At 44.9% G+C, this 17,693-nt stretch overlaps 3 protein-coding genes across 5 annotated transcripts in view; 2 read left to right on the top strand and 1 right to left on the bottom strand.

Annotated features, from left to right (window-relative positions):
- The window catches only part of Syp (synaptotagmin binding cytoplasmic RNA interacting protein), a 58,173-nt gene extending 40,784 nt beyond the window's left edge, over positions 1 to 17,389 (bottom strand). For 2 of the 3 annotated variants that reach the window (XM_017162002.3, XM_041774376.2), the window contains exon 1: positions 16,890 to 17,389. In XM_017162002.3, coding sequence (XP_017017491.3) covers positions 16,890 to 16,902 — 13 coding nt within the window. In that variant the 5' untranslated portion in view covers positions 16,903 to 17,389. The remainder of the gene's footprint in view (positions 1 to 16,889) is intronic. The other variant, XM_041774377.2, reaches the window with a different exon arrangement.
- On the top strand, positions 32 to 1,924 carry Takl1 (Tak1-like 1). Its single transcript, XM_017162008.2, has 5 exons — positions 32 to 148; positions 211 to 516; positions 707 to 886; positions 951 to 1,095; positions 1,153 to 1,924. The coding sequence occupies exons 1-5, from the start codon at positions 104 to 106 to the stop codon at positions 1,848 to 1,850; spliced, it is 1,374 nt and encodes a 457-aa protein (XP_017017497.1). The 5' UTR covers positions 32 to 103; the 3' UTR covers positions 1,851 to 1,924.
- LOC108071300 (uncharacterized) lies at positions 11,380 to 16,884 on the top strand. The gene is made up of 7 exons (XM_017162000.3): positions 11,380 to 12,434; positions 12,494 to 12,789; positions 12,853 to 13,033; positions 13,089 to 13,206; positions 13,706 to 14,235; positions 14,534 to 14,651; positions 15,209 to 16,884. Exons 1-7 carry the CDS (start codon positions 11,521 to 11,523, stop codon positions 15,473 to 15,475), a joined length of 2,424 nt encoding a protein of 807 aa, XP_017017489.1. The 5' UTR covers positions 11,380 to 11,520; the 3' UTR covers positions 15,476 to 16,884.
- Positions 17,390 to 17,693: the final 304 nt, after the last annotated feature.

The raw sequence follows: 17,693 nt of genomic DNA on the forward strand, positions 1-17,693 counted from the left end.
TTATCTCACTCAACTAACCAGTATATGTACACAGAAAGTGGGATCCATGCAATTCAGTTCTTAGAAAGCTATTCAACCTAAAGGCACGTACAGCTCCACATAGATGGCTGAGAACATTAAATTCGAGGAATTGCAGTTGAGTCAGCAGGTACAGTGTTAGCCTATAATTTTGGCAAGGACCTCTCACCACCGATCTCCTATCCCACACAGAAAGTGGGAGTTGGATCCAGTGGGTATGTGCTTCAGGCCAATTGGCGTGACCAAGAGATCGCGGTGAAGGTGTACGATCTACTATATCAGAAGCATAGGCAAACCGCAGAGAGGGAAATTGCTCAGTTGTCCCAAATCGATCACGAGAACATTGTCAAGGTGTACGGTTCGGCCAATGATGGTGGATATGGCTACCTGGTCATGGAGTACTTGGAGGAGGGTTCGCTCCACAACTTTTTGCACGGCGATGACCAGAGGGAGTACACCATGGAGGAGGCCGTGTCCTGGGCCCGGCAATGTGCGGAGGTAAGATATTTGAATAAATATGAAATGAATAATTAAACATCTCTAATAATCCCTTAAAAACATCCTTATTTTTGTTAATCCGAACAATTTAGTACACTTACCTTATGGAAAATAACCCAGAAATTCTAGCATTACGGTATGAAATATCATTATGGTGGCTTATAGCTTCAAGTTCTTTGTTTTCTTATAGGCTATGACGTACTTGCATTCCATGCAGCCAAACCCGGTGATGCATCGCGATATCAAACCGCAAAATATACTGTTTGCGGAGACGTTAAGCCGCCTGAAGATTTGCGATTTTGGCTCAGCAACGGACGTGGCAACTTATCTCTCAAATATGAAGGGCACTCCAGCCTATATGGCTCCAGAGGTGGGTGGAGTAGCTGGGCCTTGTTTTACTTATTTTTCTGTAAATAACCTGATCCCAAGCACAGGTTATCCAAGACGAGAAGTACACGACTAAGTGCGATATCTACAGCTTCGGAATCATGTTGTGGGAGATGATGTCACGACAGGTGCCTTATAGCCACTTGGAAAACCCCGATAACGGATGGGCCGTTCTGGAAGCCGTTAAAAAGGGTAGGTCTATCTATATTTCGATGTGTATATATCTGTTATATATATCCTTCTCCTAAGGTGCACGCCCTCTCCTGGATGCAGTGAGAGGCGATTGCTGGGAGGGCATCAGGAAATTGATAGTCCGTTGCTGGGATCCTGATCCCGTTCGCCGGCCCACAGCGGAGCAGATCGCGGAATATCTGGGCAGCCTGGGTGGAGACTTTAACTATGAGGACTTCATTCTGCACCTGGGCGATGACATCTTGGCCACGGTCACCTTCCCCAAGGACCCGCGTGGCATTCGGCGCATCATGCGCCTTGAATTTTGGCGCAGGCAGGAACGATCGATACGTTTGACAATTCCGATCCTGGAGCGGGAAACGGTGCGAGTGGGTCGTGTTGTGGGTCGTGAGGCAGCCAGGGTGGCCGAAGATGTGGGCAGGGAGATTCCCAGGGCGGCCAAGGATGGGGAACGGGAATTCCGGCGAGCGGAGAAGGATGCGGAAAGGGAAACCTCAAGGGCGGCGAAGGATACGGAGCGCGAAGTGCGGCGAGCGGAGAAGGATACGGAGAGGGAAACCTCAAGGGCGGCGAAGGATACGGAGCGCGAAGTCAGGCGAGCGGAGAAGGATATGGAGAGGGAAATCTCAAGGGCTGCCGAAGATGTGGGACGTGAGGTGTCCCGCGCTGCCAAGGATGCCGGTCGGGAGATCAAGCAAGCCGGGAAGCATGTGGAAGGAGCGGTCAGAAAGCTGAAGAAGAAGCTGCGCTTCTGAGACCAAAATATGATTATTAATTCGTTATGGTAATGTGTGCGGGAATGATTAATAAAAAGCCGACTGCATGCAGAGAGTCCTTTTTTAGCAACCCTTTCAGCAGGACGAGGCGAGTGCAAACTGCAAGGGGTAGGCCTATGGAAAGCTTAGACTGCATTAAGCACGAAGGATATGGACAAGGAGCAGGGAGAAAGGAGAGGGGCTGCAGAGAAGGATGTGAACAACAAGGATGACGGGGCTATGAGGACTATGACGGCGGACATGACAGCGAGCAAGCGAGCGGCGGCGCGGGGCGGAGTACAGTTTGTACCAAGCGGTGCATTGCTGCTCCTGGCACAGCGCGACTCCTTGGCGTTTTTTGCATTGTTCCTCTCTTTTTTCCAGACAAGCTGCACACGGCCATGTGGCTTGTGGCTGTGAGTGTGCATGCGTGTGACCGGAAACTGCCATTTAAAGTGCATTTTGGAGAGTCGCTCAGTCAGAAGAGAGACGGAGCGAGCGCTTCACTTGTGTGCTAAGTGAAAGGAAGAAGGACTCTGTCGTCTCCCCAAACGTTTTTCCCCCGTTCGCTTTGTTTTGCTTTTGCATGCAGAGGCATCTCCCTTTGTGCGGGGTCCTCCGGCAACGCCAAGGAGCCTCCCTTCTGCGACACCGACACGTGTAATCCAACTCCTTTTAATTACATTCAATACCCCCGGTCCCCCGTCCCGTCCGTCTGCGCCAAGGTGTTGGCAGGCCGTTCATATTTTATTTTCTCGCCGGGCTGCTCCTTCCTTCCCTCCATCTTTAACCTTCTGTCCAAATATCGATTTTCAGGTGCAGGATCCCGAGTCTTGGCCGCAGCCAGCAGCCTTTGTAAGCTCAACGAGGTGTTAAAACATTTTGTAAGGGATTGAGAGCTTGAGACACAGAATGCCGCGCACTCAAGTGTCACTAATCTCGATCGGGGGATCATATTTGCGGGCCCTGCACTTGGCTTCATCCAAGAACTGCAGTTCGCCGCTGCAGAAAGCTGACACTAGTGCAACTGATAAATGTGCATCGGAGGAGATTCTGGAGAGCACTCTTTCCCCTCCATTAATGATGTTAAGTAACTAAGATTACCAAAGAACGCATTAAGCCCTCTTATACCTTATATGGCCTGGCCTAGAGATGCTTGTAATACCCCACCTTTGGGCCTAAAGATCTTGTCGGAAGTATAGCTTATGTTTATGCCTTCATCAGCGAGCCAGATCAAAGCATGCATGCATACCTATTCATTATCCCATCCATTAAATTGCCTTGAGCCCGCCTACCGCCCTGCATCCCGCCCACATTAGATCCGTGGACAAAAACAATGGGAACTTTAAACGTTTACGCTTGGCTCGCTCTCGAGAATCGTTCCGGGCTCCCTGCTTGAGCCATTTGCCACCAGACAGGCCGGGTCGGGACAGGCCAACCAGCGTTTTCAGAGGAATAGGTCAGTACGGCCGAGTGAGTGTTTTCGAGTGCAGGCGAGTGTGCCGAGCAACGTGTGTGTGTGCGAGTGGTGTGCATTCTAAGTTTCAAGTGTACGTGTTGTAATCATTTGCGAGGTAAAACAAAGGCGGAATGGGAACGCGACTGGCAGCACATGCTGCTACCAGGAATAAGTGGCGCAGGACTCGCTTGTACATTATGTATAATGAGACCGCTCAGCCCTACATCCCTTCCCGCAATGCCGCGATGCAGTTGGCCTCACACACCGTAGCGGGGTCAATGACAGCTCAGAAGGTCAAACACGAGGAAAAACAACAACAGAAGTTCGATAAATAGTTGTTTTTACTAAAGAAAACCGCAGAGAACAAAGGATTCACAAAGAAATATATATCTTAGATCGTTCAGAGATATGTATAAAGTTATGGTTCTAACCAGCCAGCAATATTTTATAGAAAACGCGTGAATGGAGCCGGATATTGCTGATGAACGACTTTGATTCACACGCAGCGCGGAGGTCAAAGTTTCGAGCGGGGCCCGGTGATTAATGTCCCCCAAACTCCGGCACAGCTGCTGCATAAAGTATCTCCTAGATAAATCTCAAGCCAACCCCTCCAGTGCTCCTCTCCCCTTCTGGGGCAGCTGACGAAACGTACGCTCGACTTCCGCTGCAAGTTGTGCCTTTTCGCCATGCTGTACTCAGGATTCCGAATCCGAATCCGAATCCGATTCAGCTAAAGCTGAAGCTGACCAGAGAGTAGGAAATCTTTTGTAATCGTGCGATAACCCCGACGAGTGCAGAACTTGAAACTCAACCCTTAAGCGGGGCCTGGAACAATGCCAGCGACTGCAACGCAATTGCATGTCCAGCCTAGCAGGATGCCGGGCATCAGGCAGTCGGATCCAGGCAGGTCCTTGCCGGCAATTAGAACACAAGCCCTGGCCGAGCCTTCCACTTTTGTTGTTTATTTACATACATATCGGAATGGCATTATAATGCGAATAATGGCGCAGCGATTGAGCGGCTTCTGCGATGCATTCTGCATCGCCATTGTCCTCGCCAAGGAGCGAGAGCGAGGGAATCCTTTCCTTGTTTTATTTATATTTTTTTCTCTGCCACGCCGTATCTTTTGTGCCGGTCAATATGCCAGTTGGGATGCAATGACCGGACCGGACCGCAGCGACAGCGGACAACGGATGGATTATGGCGACTGGCATGGAACGAGGACCATCCAATCCAAAACGCATAACGAGGCGCAGAAAGGATCGAACCAATTTGCATTGTGCCATGGCAGGGACAGGAAGCCGGATAGGCCAGAGATGAAATTAATACGCATAAATTACATGGCGGATAAGCGATGAGCGGCAGCCATGGGAAAAACTTTTGCCCGGCCATCGATGATGATGATGAAAGCAGGCCGATGTCCAGAGTCCATCCCAGATCCGGGCAGTCCATCTGCCACTGACACCTCAAGCCTCCTGGTGTGATCATCCTTTCGCTGTTCAAGTACTTTATGCCAGGCCCTAATTAAAAGTCTCGGCTTTCAGATCCCAAACATTTTCCAAACAGAACAAACGGCATAAGTTTGTGCATTATGCTAAAGTTTGGGTCTGGCATAAATACCAGACAGACACGGGGAAAAATAAGAGAGTATGAATTAACTTAAAATTCTGTTATTGGTTTTTTTAAAAGCACAATTCATTTATTGTTTAGCTATTATCTAAGAACAGTTTTCTATAAAATATTTAAGTAAATATTTTCTAGTAGCAACACTTTTTCGCCATGTATGGATCTAGGAAAATGTTGCCACTTTGGGCTTTACAGCAGGTAGCTAACGTGAAAACTGTTTGCCAACTGAGGCGCAGGAAGCAGAGTGGATAGAACAGGAAAGAGCCGGCTAGAGCAGCTCAGAAGGGTGCAGGTGCAGGGGCTGGGGCAGGCAGGACACAACGACTGCAATTTTCTGAAAGTTCTGCTCAGGAGCCGAGGCAACGGACCGGGGTCGGCGCTGCTTGTCGGCCATTTCTTTTCCGGTTGTGCTCGGAAACTTTTGCTATTGTCGTAGGTCCTCGAAACGGGAGCAGGACAAGTCAAAGGACCGGCAGTCGAACAGCCGTCTGGCTAGGCGGCCACTTGCCTTGCTGCTGCTGCTGCTGCTAGCCCAGGGAACCTGCCGTAGGACTCTGTCGACACACACGCCATATGCGCAGAAGGACAACAATTGAATTACAAAATTATTTGCTGCTGTCGTCGTCGTTGCCGTCCTTCGTCCTCCGACTGACAGAACTAGTTGTAGTCAGACGTTGGCCTCGCAGGACAGCCCCAGACAGGATCGGAATGGTAAAGAGACGAAGACGGGAACGGCATAGGGGTCGGGTCCTCAAGTGGCTCTTGGCCGGGGCAGAGGACATGTTTTCTAAAACGGAAATTAGGTGACAGGACGAGGCGAACAAGCGAGCCTCGAGCGGGCTTCAGGTTCTTGTCGACATCGTCTTGGGTCAACTTTAATTGCCGCTTTGTACGAAACTGCACTTGAAGAAAATCAGAGATTTCTTTAAAGGAAATAGATAGCCAGTAAGTTTGTCCTATTTTATTTCATAAATAAGTATTTCTCTAAATAAGGCTGATATAGTAAATAATACATTTATTGTGCTGTAATTTATCTTGTTTTTAAAAACAGTTTTTTTCAGAAAATTGTAAAGAAAAGTCTTTAGAATCAAAGTTTAAATTTGGAACCAAATTTTTATATGAATTATCAATACCAACAATTTTAAAAAAGCAGAGTTCAAAAACAGTAAAGTAATCTTACTTATAAAAACGAAACTCCTTGGCCGATGATTCTTACAGTTTCTTAATACCAATTGTTTATAAATATATAAATATATATTTTTAATGTCGAATCCATGTCTGATAAAGTCTCTACAGAGGACAAGTGTGGAATGATTTGAAGGCATTGCTCGAAGGCTCAAGGAACGCGTATCTACGGCAAACACAATGGCAATTAGCGCATCTCGGGTTGCCCGATAACACTTGGGGGCTTTAGAAAATGCGGAGAGAGTTGCCAGAGCAGTGCTTGTATCTGTGGCTGTATCTGTATCCGTAGATGTATCTGTATCTGCGAGTGGGCCGCATTTGGTATCTCTCAGACTGTCTGGCTGAGCGAGCGAGCGGGAGTCGCGTGTGTGCAATGCTGCAAAAATGTTCAAATTCGTTGCTCTTAGCATTTTATTTGTTGCTTTTTGTGTGCTTTTTTATTTAGTATTGCTCTTCTTTTTTTTTTTTGTTTCGTTTGTTGTATTTGTATTTTGCGATTTTTGCTTTTTGGCTGGGTTATCGTCTGGCAACGGCAATCATAACAGGGGGCTGGCCCTGGTGCAGGCGGGGAGTGGGCGTGGGCCCCGACCAGAGCGAAATGCTCGTACAAAATGATGCAGAAAGCGAGAGGTGCGGCGTGGCCGAGGATGACGAAAACTGAAACGAGCCAAACGCACGAAGACTCTGCTGCCGCTGTTGCTGCTGCATGAGGACTCATGCGAGGATGAGGAGGTGCACAAAGCCGAGGGGCAGGAGCAGGCAAACAGTCAGCCAGTCAGCCAGCCAACAGGCAGCAGCAGCAACGTCGACGACTTTGTGGATTTTGATTCTGGGTCATTCACCCTTGACAAAAAACATTTCTGCGCTGTGTTAGGCCGCTTTTGTATGCGGTGGTGCTCGCCCTGCCTGGCGATTGGATCGGATTGGGTTGGATGGGATTGCTGACGTACAGGCACATCCACATTTGGACTCCACACTCTCCACTTCATTTCGCTTTTCTGCCCAAAATGCGATCGCTTTGGATCGCATTCGAGGGCGGCTGCTTTGCATATGTCCACGTCTGTGCCCAGCTCCATGTCCGTTTGTCCGTTGGTCCACTGTCCGTCGTCTGCTGTCCGCTGTCCGCTGCTCTTGTCATTGTCCGGCATTGTCTACGCTCGCTTTTGTTTTATTATATTTACGCCCAGCCATTTATGTTTGATTTTGTTTAAATTGCTGTCCGTTGTCTGGCATTCTAAGATGTTTTATTTCACGTTGGTTCTGTATTTATCTCGCTGCGCTTTTTGTTTCGCTGGGTTTTTGAACCCTCGCCTTGGACTTAGAAAGCTATTTTTGCGCAAAATGGAGACCGTTTTGGCTCTGGGCCTGATAAATATTATCACAAGTTAGCCCCCAGCAGCTATTTTTCTGTGATTTTATGAATTAAAAGTAACAAAATAATATATATGCAATTTCTTATCATTAAATCCTTGAGTTTATAGGGAAGTTTTGCAAAAAGAAAGCTTAAAATTCAAGTTGTGATTTATTTAAAAAATAATATTTTTATCAAGAGCTTTTCTTATTGAAATAAATATCTTGAAATAGCTATATTATAATTAAAATTTTCTTATTGAAATAAATATCTTGAAATAGCTATATTATAATTAAAATTTAATAATTATCAGTTTTAAATAGTTGAAATATTATTTCAAAAATAGCGAAATCTCTAGAAACATTAATAAGGTATGTAAATATTAAAAAAAAAAACAGTACATTCTCTTCTCAATACAGTTGTTACTGGTAACTGCCATTTTCGGGGGACGAGGGACTTTTATAATTTTACATCAGTTGCTGTGAAACTTTCAAATATCCTAAACTCGTTCAATCCCGAATTGCGAAACTTTTAATGCCCTGGCACATGGCCGAATTAAAACGTTATCTGCCATGCAACGTTGCCAAATCTCCTGGCGGGTCCTACCCACTATATCCAATAATCCTGCTCCCCGGCCCCCAGGAAAACTATCTCCCCCCGGCAGTAGTTGGCACAAAGCAATTGCCATGGTCATTTAGGACGGCAACGAAAGCAGCAAAAACAGCAACAATAACGGAATTTACACAACAATCAATTACAGTAGCCGGTGCTAACGAAAACAAAAAGCGAATGGGCCATCTAAAACAAAACCCAAGAGAGCTGCGAAAAGAGGCCAGAATAAAGTAAATGCACAGAGAAAAATTAAGTACATATAACTTAAAAATGTACATACTACTTTTAACTACAAATTTGACTTGGGCTATTCAAATACTTATGTATAAAACTTTAAATTAGGAGCTAAAAAATAGATATATGTATAAAGTTTTTTCGAAAGGTATGTTAAGATTTGGTACACTTTTTATATATTATTTTTTATGAAATAAAATTGCTTATAAATTGATTGCGACATTTAGTATTTAATAACTTAAATTTTAAATACATCGTAATATTTTGTTTTAAATATTTATATTGCATTACTTTGATTTTTAAAATGTGAATTTATTTATATACATTATTGTTCAAGAATTTATAAATTATTCTCTGTGCAGTCCCAGTGATTCCCACGTGGAAAATAAAACAGTGCGAGAGGCGCGTAGATTTATCTGCATTATGCCACACCGATGCAGATACGGATACAAACACAGACACAGACACAGATACAGATACTGATGCAGATGCAAGAGCTCAGACAAACACAGACGGACACCCACATCCACACGCGTACGGAAATGTCAGTCGCCAAACTGGAAATTATGTTTGTGCCGAATTTTAGTTTGTAGGAGCCAGGAGCCGCCGGAGGATCCCAGGGCAATCCAACTGGCAAAAAACATGCCCCCGCACCGGTCTCCCTGCCCCCTCGCTGCCCACTCACCTGGCCGGGAAGAAAACAAAGGCAAAACAGAAACGACAGGTGTAATAAATAACCAAGGCGAAATGGCCAGGACGTGGACGCTGCAATGTAATGGAAAGTGGTGCATCGAGGGCACCAGGAGGGCAGGGGTTACATCTCTCGTCCACTAATTCGTGTCATTTAGCGCAGGTGGCGACAGAGGAAGAGCAACGAGGGACAGGAAGCGACAGCGAAGCAGGAGCGCAGGAGCAGGGTGACCACAACAGATTGACGCTGGACGATAGCGCCAGGAAATGGCCATTGCTCCAGGGACGAAAGCCACAAGCTGTGACCACAGCCGCAAAGTTGCCAAAATAGCTGCTCTGGGTGCTGACCCGAATCCGGATTAATTCAATCCCTATCACAGGAGCGGCTTCAATAATGCTGGTGGGGTGTTGTGTGTCGCCTAAAAGGGTCACAGAGCAGGGTAGCAGGAAAGGGGACATACAAACTAATAACCAATAATAATATTATTTAACTAAATAAAAATGGGTCCCAAGAACAATATTTAATAGTCCAATATTTTTTTGTGTCAGTTTTCAGATATAGTTTATACTATCTTAATTTTAAAAATTTACTTTATTATTGTCAATAAACAAAAATTGATAAAAATATATGTGTATTTTTAAATTATATTATTTAAATATAAGAAAATGCCCTTTTACCAAATCCCACATACGCCGCTCAACGTTACCATCTGAATTCGATTTCCCGTTTACCACGTGGAAAGCCGGGCAGATTTGCAATATTGAATTAATGAACCATGTGCAAGCCGTTACAGCCCACTAGGACACATATTGAATAAACTTGAAACGAATTGTTTTAGCCTCGTAACCTGTGCTCAAAAAGGGTCAGATTTAAAGAGCAATGCTTTACAATACGTTGGCAAAGTGCCAAGTGTCCCCAACTGGCACATGTGGCTTGATTTAACGGCATCTAAATAAATATTTAGATTTTTGTTAAAATTTAAACTCATTTCGGTCCCGCCAGTTCGATAGCAAAATCCGATAACCGATAAGTCGCTAGCCAACACCAATTTGGTCGCCTTACAATACTGTTTGTTTCGAGATATCAACAGAAATGAGGAAAAATATTTTTAAAAATTATTATATTATTTAAAAATGCTTCTAAGCCAACGAAAAGCAACAAATTTCTTTCCAAATTCTTTGCCCAAATATTATAAATATAGTTCTGTTACAAATAATTTTAGGCTACATTGTTAAATTATTATTTGACTTCTCCTGCATCAGGATTAGCATCTCTTTCTGCGGTTATAATTAAAACATTTTATTTTCTAAGAAATCGATTTAAACAGTTTTAACAGGTGATTGTTTTTGTTTAGCCCAGTTTTCAACCCACTCATCCAAGCCATGCACCATATTTATATATGAAAGAGCTGGAAAAAATCGATTCTCACTGAACCGATTATTTTCGATATTTTCAGAAAAAAATCGATTAAATCTAAAAAAAGGTACACTTTTCTTTTAAATATATATACAATTGCAACAACTTTGAATTACCTGAACAAATGTAAAATCTTTTTGGGATCGAAGAAGTTTACAAAACCGAGATTTGACAAGATGTTTTCAATGCATATCTATAAAAAAAACATAAAAATAAAGTAACAAAAATATGTTTCTCCTTTAAAATTATGAAATTGACTGAATTATTTCATTTTTAAGCCTAGTACTCTGACGAGAAAAAACCGCTGTATAAATTTAGACAGCGGCCAAACTCCATATAAAAAAAACGGTGTCGAAAAAAAAGAAGAAGAACTTTTAGACACGTCGTTTTTTTCGGTACTCTGACGACGAAAATAAAGCCTGCGAAAATTGAATGGCGTTGCCAGATCAAGATAGTAAACAGCTGATATCGCGCTGTCTAAATAATTCATTTGATTTATTTAGACACCCCTAATGGAGGAAAAGTTGAAGGAAAAAGGCGGCATTGATAGGGGCTGACAAGGGGAAGACCATAATATGGAATTTAATCCACAAAGGACATTTTAATGCCATATTTATTAATATTTTAAATATTTTTTTTGAATATTTGTTTACAAACAGCTGTCCTGTGTGACCAAAGAAAATCCTTAAACGCCATAAAAAGTACATTTTCATGGCATTTCAGGACTTTCCTTAATTTTTTTTGGTCACACTAGCTCGGTAGCGAAATAAACAGCGATTCCGCTGTCTAATTTATACAGCGGGCTTTTCTCGTCAGAGTACTAGGCTTTAGGAGAAAACTAAATTTGTTGGGGATATTCCAACTTTTTGAGATTTTTTAGGGGGAGATCCAATTTTTCATCTGGCAACACTGTCTTCATCTGGCAGCACTGTTTTCATCTGGCAACACTGCGAGGGCGTAGTTCCAACAAGTGCAAACACAATTTTCAATTACTAATCTTGGCTTGGCGTGAGACACGCCCTAGAATCTCATTTTATGTTTTGTTTTTAACTTTGTTGAAAGTGTTACTTGTGTTATTTGTGTGCAGACGAACAACATGTTCCCCTCGTCGATTTTGGGGCGCAGCTACCTGCTTTTCATGCTGGTGCTCGCCGTGGGCGTGTTCGCCCAGCACGAGTGGCAGGCGCGGGACGCCTTCGACGAGATCAAGCGCCAGTTCGACAAGGTGAACGCCGACAACTGCCCCATCCAGCACCACTCGGACCTGTTCATGCCCCTGGACGCGGTCTCCCACAAGCCGGACATCAAGGAGGTCAATGTGAACCCGGTGTTCCCCAATCGGACGGCGCTGCTGCATCTGCAGAACATGGCGCTGAGCAGGAGCTTCTTCTGGAGCTACATCCTGCAGTCGCGCTTCATTCGGCCCGCCATCAACGACACCTACGACCCGGGCATGATGTACTACTTCCTCTCCACGGTGGCCGATGTCTCCGCCAACCCGCATATCAACGCCTCGGCCGTGTACTTCTCGCCCAACAGCTCGTACTCCTCCTCGTACCGCGGCTTCTTCAACAAGACCTTCCCGAGGTTCGGGCCCCGCACCTTCCGGCTGGACGACTTCAACGACCCCATCCACCTGCAGAAGATCTCCACGTGGAACACCTTCGATGTGCAGGACCTGGGCGCCCACCACCCCGACTCTATATCGAAGGACTACACGCACGACCTGTACAAGATCAACGAGTGGTACCGCGCCTGGCTGCCGGATAACGTGGAGGGGCGGCACGACACGAAGATCACCTACCAGGTGGAAATTCGCTACGCGAACAACACAAACGAGACGTACACCTTCCATGGACCGCCTGGCTCTGAGGAAAACCAGGGTCCTATCAAGTTCACGCGGCCGTACTTCGACTGTGGGCGATCCAACAAGTGGCTGGTGGCCGCCGTGGTGCCCATTGCGGATATCTACCCCCGCCACACCCAGTTCCGGCACATAGAGTACCCCAAGTAAGCGTAGTTGCTGTAATGGTCATGTCCGCCGTGGTCCTAACCCTCTTAACCCCCAGATACACTGCCGTTTCGGTGCTGGAGATGGACTTTGAACGCATAGACATCAACCAGTGTCCCCTGGGCGAAGGCAATAAGGGACCAAATCACTTCGCGGACACTGCGCGCTGTAAAAAGGAAACAACGGAATGTGAGCCGCTTCAGGGATGGGGCTTCCGACGCGGCGGCTACCAATGTCGCTGTAAGCCGGGCTTCAGGCTGCCGAACGTTGTGCGAAGGCCCTATCTGGGCGAGATCGTGGAGCGGGCCTCGGCGGAGCAGTACTACAACGAGTACGACTGTCTCAGTATTGGCTGTATGTTTCGGAGAGCAAGATTACATTCCTGAGCTACTTATTGACCCTACCTTATTCGTTTAGGGATCCAAAAGCTGCCCATTCAGTGGGAGAAGGCGCCCTATCACATACGGCAGAAGTACATGGACAGGCACCCGGAGTACCAGAACTACACCACCGGCTCGAGGGCTCTCCACGCGGAGCACCTGAACATAGACCAGGCTCTAAAGTTCATACATGGCGTGAACTTCCGCACGTGCAAGAAGTGAGTTTTCTGGGATTTTTAGTTACTCAAATCAATTGTGACCTCGTTGTTGCAGCTTCCATCCGCAGGATCTGATTCTGCGCGGCGATGTCAGCTTCGGCGCCCAGGAGCAGTTCGAGAACGAAGCCAAGATGGCCGTGCGACTGGCCAACTTTATCAGCGCCTTCCTGCAGGTAAGCCGACGGTCCAGATGATGCGTTCCCAGCGCTGCTCGCCTTCACGCTAAATGAAGAGCAATAATTGATAACCCGACACCTATTAAGAGCCTTCGACGGCGGCTCTTGAAAACTTCTCAAGTGTAAATTATAATTTTCCACGCGTAATTCAACTTCCTCGAATTTCCTGCAATGCCAGTTTCTGCTGATGTTTCTGCGTTGCCAGCCGCTTCGGCGTGAATTAAATATTCAGTGTCAAACCATTACCAAATGCTAAATTCATTAGTTTGAGCGCTGAGGACACGAAAAACGGGTTCGCCACAAGGCGTCGTCTTCATTAAAGGCCAGCCGCAGCAGCAGCAAGGGAAATTATGGGGATGAGAGCCTGCCTTCAGCTCGATCTCTGTGTGTTGGCATTGAAATGCTGGGGGAAACAGGGCCCCCAAATTGAAGTTAAAACACAAAACCTTGCTCCCAACTTGAAAACTAAGAGCCAAATTCCTCCGTCTGCTGGCAGGTATCCGATCCCAACGAGGTGTACTCCGGCAAGCGTGTGGCCGACAAGCCACTGACAGAGGACCAAATGATCGGCGAGACCCTGGCCATTGTCCTGGGCGACAGCAAGGTGTGGTCCGCATCGACGCTCTGGGAGCGAAACAAGTTCACCAATCGCACCTACTTCGCACCCTATGCCTACAAGACGGAGCTCAACACGCGCAAGTTCAAGGTGGAGGACCTGGCGCGCATCAACAAAACGCACGAAATCTACACCGAGAAGAAGTACTTCAAGTTCCTCAAGCAGCGTTGGAACACCAACTTTGACGACCTGGAGACCTTCTACATGAAGATCAAGATCCGGCACAACGAGACAGGTGAATACCAGCAGAAGTACGAGCACTACCCCAACTTCTACAGGGCGGCCAACATCAAGCACGGCTACTGGACGCAGCCGCAGTTCGACTGCGACGGATACGTGAAGAAGTGGCTGGTGACCTATGCGGCGCCCTTCTTTGGCTGGGACAGCCTCAAAGTCAAGCTGGAATTCAAGTGAGTACGAGCAGAGGGGATGGATGTGGCCCAGGGGTGGGGTTGATATACTCGTTGGGCCGGTCCGCTGCGTGCCGCCGTCGCGGGCCGCTCAAACCCCTTTTTAGGGCGCAGTCCCACTTCCACTTCTCGGATCCCTATCCCAGTTCCATTCACATGCAAATGCCCCGGATTTGATTGTCTAATTTTGGAGTGTTGACAAGACAGCCTAACTTCTGGCTTGTGGCTCCTGACTCCTGTTGGCATTGTGATGCAAATTCGAGCAATTAAACTGACTTAATTTGTTTGCTCTGTGCAGGGGTGTGGTGGCCGTCTCCATGGACATGCTGCAGCTGGACATTAACCAGTGCCCGGACATGTACTATACGCCGAATGCCTTTAAGGATACGCACAAGTGCGACGAACAGTCATCCTACGTGAGTAAAATTTTTTCAAGTATATTTTTGCTTAGATATTCTGCCCCTTGAGAGCTTAAATTTATAAATTAAATTTATAGCAGGAATCGTAATCACTATAAGTGAAAAAACTTAAAAATTTATGTTTAGTGGTTCTTATTATTGATTTTAAAATATTTTTTTTTGATTTATTTGATCGCTCAAAGAATAATTAATAAAATAACAATTAAAAAAATTGTTACAAAAATATTATAAATAATAAAATATTTTTAGAGTGTTGATAATTATTAAATTATAAAAACTTTATTTTTTAATTATTATTTTTACGCTCAAAATAATAATTATTCTTTGCGCGATCAAAAAATAAAACTCAAAAAATAATTAATAAATTATTCTAAATAAAAATAATTCCTTTCATTTTTTCGCTTAAAGTAATAATCCCGATTAAATTAATATAAAATTAGAATTATTAATAATTATATTATATGATCCTATGAAAGAAACATTTCTTAAAAATATTAAAAAAAAAAAATAATAAATTATTTATATTTTTATATTTTTTATTATTTCATTTTCAGTGCGTTCCCATCATGGGTCGTGGCTATGAAACCGGCGGCTACAAGTGCGAGTGCCTGCAGGGCTACGAGTATCCCTTCGAGGATCTCATCACCTACTACGACGGCCAGCTCGTGGAGGCCGAGTACCAGAATATAGTGGCCGATAAGGAGACCCGCTACGATATGTTCAAGTGTCGGCTGGCCGGCGCCTCGGGTCTGCAGTCCGCGCTGGGACTGGTGGTGGGCCTAATCGGGCTTACCCTCACCCTGCTGTATAGGTTTAGTTAAGCAGCCGCATGCCAAATAACTAATTCCAACTTCCGTCCAAACGCAACTCACATAAAATCTCTTCACAAAAGATATATACACATAGACGACAACTACAAAGCAAGACAGACACAAAATTGACACCCAAAAACAAAACGAGCTGCCACAGCCAGCCAGGCTCCCTTTGAGCATTGTCATCATTTATCTGCAAGGCGATTAAGTTGTAGACATAATCTATTACAATGAATCTGGTTATTTGTCATTTCTATCAAAGGCGGCAGCAGCAGAAGCAACAGCAGAAGCAAAAGCAGAAGCAAGAGCAGCGGCAGAAAAGCGCAAACAGCCGCGCCTACTCCGCTCAGATTACGGAAACGCTATTGCCATTCTTTTGCTCCTTCGGAGATTCTCTCTAATGTCCGTGAAGTCGCGCAGCTGTGTGTGTGCGTTGCGATCGCAAACCTGTTAACATCGGAACCCAGTTAGGCCCCGTACCTACACCCATCGGGGAGGTCCATCCAGGTCCAAGCTGAAGGTTGTTTGCGTCGCATGTACACCTTTTTTACTGCCAGCCAACGGATGGCACAAAAAATTCAACGCCTGCCGTCGTGTTTTTCTTATATTAAATCGCGTCGATGGTCCGTTTTTTTCGCTTCGTTTTTTGCCTGAATTAAATGTATATGCCGATGATGCTGCCGTTTTTTCCGCTCTTTGTTTTTTGCGCCTTGATTATCATATGCGCTTGAATTTTTATTATCTGTACCCTGAGAACTTTTTGTATGCGCCGCAGGAACCAGTTTGTCAGCCACTTGGTCTCCTCGGCCAGGGCAAAAAAGAAATCTCCAGCTTTTTTCATTAAAAACCAACCATGGCCATAGGTAGAGAGCTGGACAGGGGCACAAAAAATATTTTTCACACATTTTTCATAGTCATTTCAGGGCAGTAGCGGTGGGCAGTAACTGTCTCAGCACTCGGGCAACTCCTCCATTTCCATTTCTATGTCCATTCCGAAGGATGTCTCCGTCTGCCGGAACACGTTCGAGAGCCTGGCTGTGTCCGCTTTTGGTTTTGTTTTTGGGTGTGATGGCAATGTCCCCTTGACATTCCACAATCGATTTGTAGTTGAGTACAAAGCAAGAAGCCATTGTGCCTTATGAAATCGAATTAACTTAGTAATTGCTCGAATAATTGTAAAACCACAGACTTTGACTGTATCGTATCGTCCGTCCAAAAAGTAGTCCCTCTGTATTATGAATCTACCCTAGTGTTAAGCGCCGAAAGAGAGCAATCACATGACTTTACAGAAATAATTCATTCTTTTCTAGCCTAATGAATAGAACCCTAAGTGCCTTGATAATGTAAACGATTCTTTTATATTCTATACACCCAACAAATGACGTTCAAATATATGATTTTGTAGTAAAACAAGCCGACTCACCAAACTTATTCATCTTGCATGTGCTTTTCCAGGTACCAGTTGCTCGTCCAGATATCAATTTCCGTTACGCTTTACAATTTTAACGTATTACGATTGAGTGCTCAAATCAAAAATCAGAATCAATGCTCGAATTTCTCAGATCGTATGAAAGTGCGAAAGTTACCACAATAGTATATGATATTTTAGGGAATAAAAGAAGCAAAAAACAAATGATCGTGGAACTCCGTTTTTAATTAACGCCGCCCGTCGCGTCGATTCGCCGAGCTTCGCAATTTCTCCACCGATTTCGTTATCTTCTATATATGTTCGCGGGTCCTCGACTGCACTGGCTCGATCTCAATTGTGTTCGCCCTGTCGAACCTGTGCAACCGTCTGTCCTATCCGCGAAATATTAAGAGTAATTTCTAATTTGGACTTTGATTTTTAGATCCTTTTAGAATTTAAACAAAATTTTTGGAAGGGGAGGAGATTTAATTTGAACGGTTGATGTTATAATACTGTGAAATTTTCAACCCCAAGCTACAATGACAGCTGTGCTGGCTGACAGGTTAGCCATGGCCAGTTGAGTCTGGTGAGTCTTTTGGTCCTGAAAAGGTTGCAACTTTTATGCAGGATTGGTAAGGATATCCTTTCTAATAGATTAGTGAGAAATGCTACATTTAAAAATATAATTTAATGTATAAATAATAACAAATAAAAAAAAAAAATCAGAAAGAAAAGAGTGCTGAATTCTTTATGGAACGAAGAGTGAACAATTCAGCTACCTGAATCTCTCACCCACCACGGCTGCGTGCCCAAGCTCTT

Source organism: Drosophila kikkawai, chromosome 3R (genome assembly GCF_030179895.1).
Source record: "Drosophila kikkawai strain 14028-0561.14 chromosome 3R, DkikHiC1v2, whole genome shotgun sequence".
Lineage (NCBI taxonomy): Eukaryota > Metazoa > Arthropoda > Insecta > Diptera > Drosophilidae > Drosophila > Drosophila kikkawai.

Excerpts from the sequence above, each read along its gene's own strand:
- Takl1 (XM_017162008.2), top strand. The coding sequence starts at position 104 with ATGGCTGAGAACATTAAATTCGAGGAATTGCAGTTGAGTCAGCAG. Across the intron at positions 149-210 it reads AATTGCAGTTGAGTCAGCAG|AAAGTGGGAGTTGGATCCAG; the intron begins GTACAGTGTTAG and ends TATCCCACACAG. Across the intron at positions 517-706 it reads GGGCCCGGCAATGTGCGGAG|GCTATGACGTACTTGCATTC; the intron begins GTAAGATATTTG and ends GTTTTCTTATAG.
- LOC108071300 (XM_017162000.3), top strand. The coding sequence starts at position 11,521 with ATGTTCCCCTCGTCGATTTTGGGGCGCAGCTACCTGCTTTTCATGCTG. Across the intron at positions 12,435-12,493 it reads CGGCACATAGAGTACCCCAA|ATACACTGCCGTTTCGGTGC; the intron begins GTAAGCGTAGTT and ends CTTAACCCCCAG. Across the intron at positions 12,790-12,852 it reads CGACTGTCTCAGTATTGGCT|GGATCCAAAAGCTGCCCATT; the intron begins GTATGTTTCGGA and ends TTATTCGTTTAG.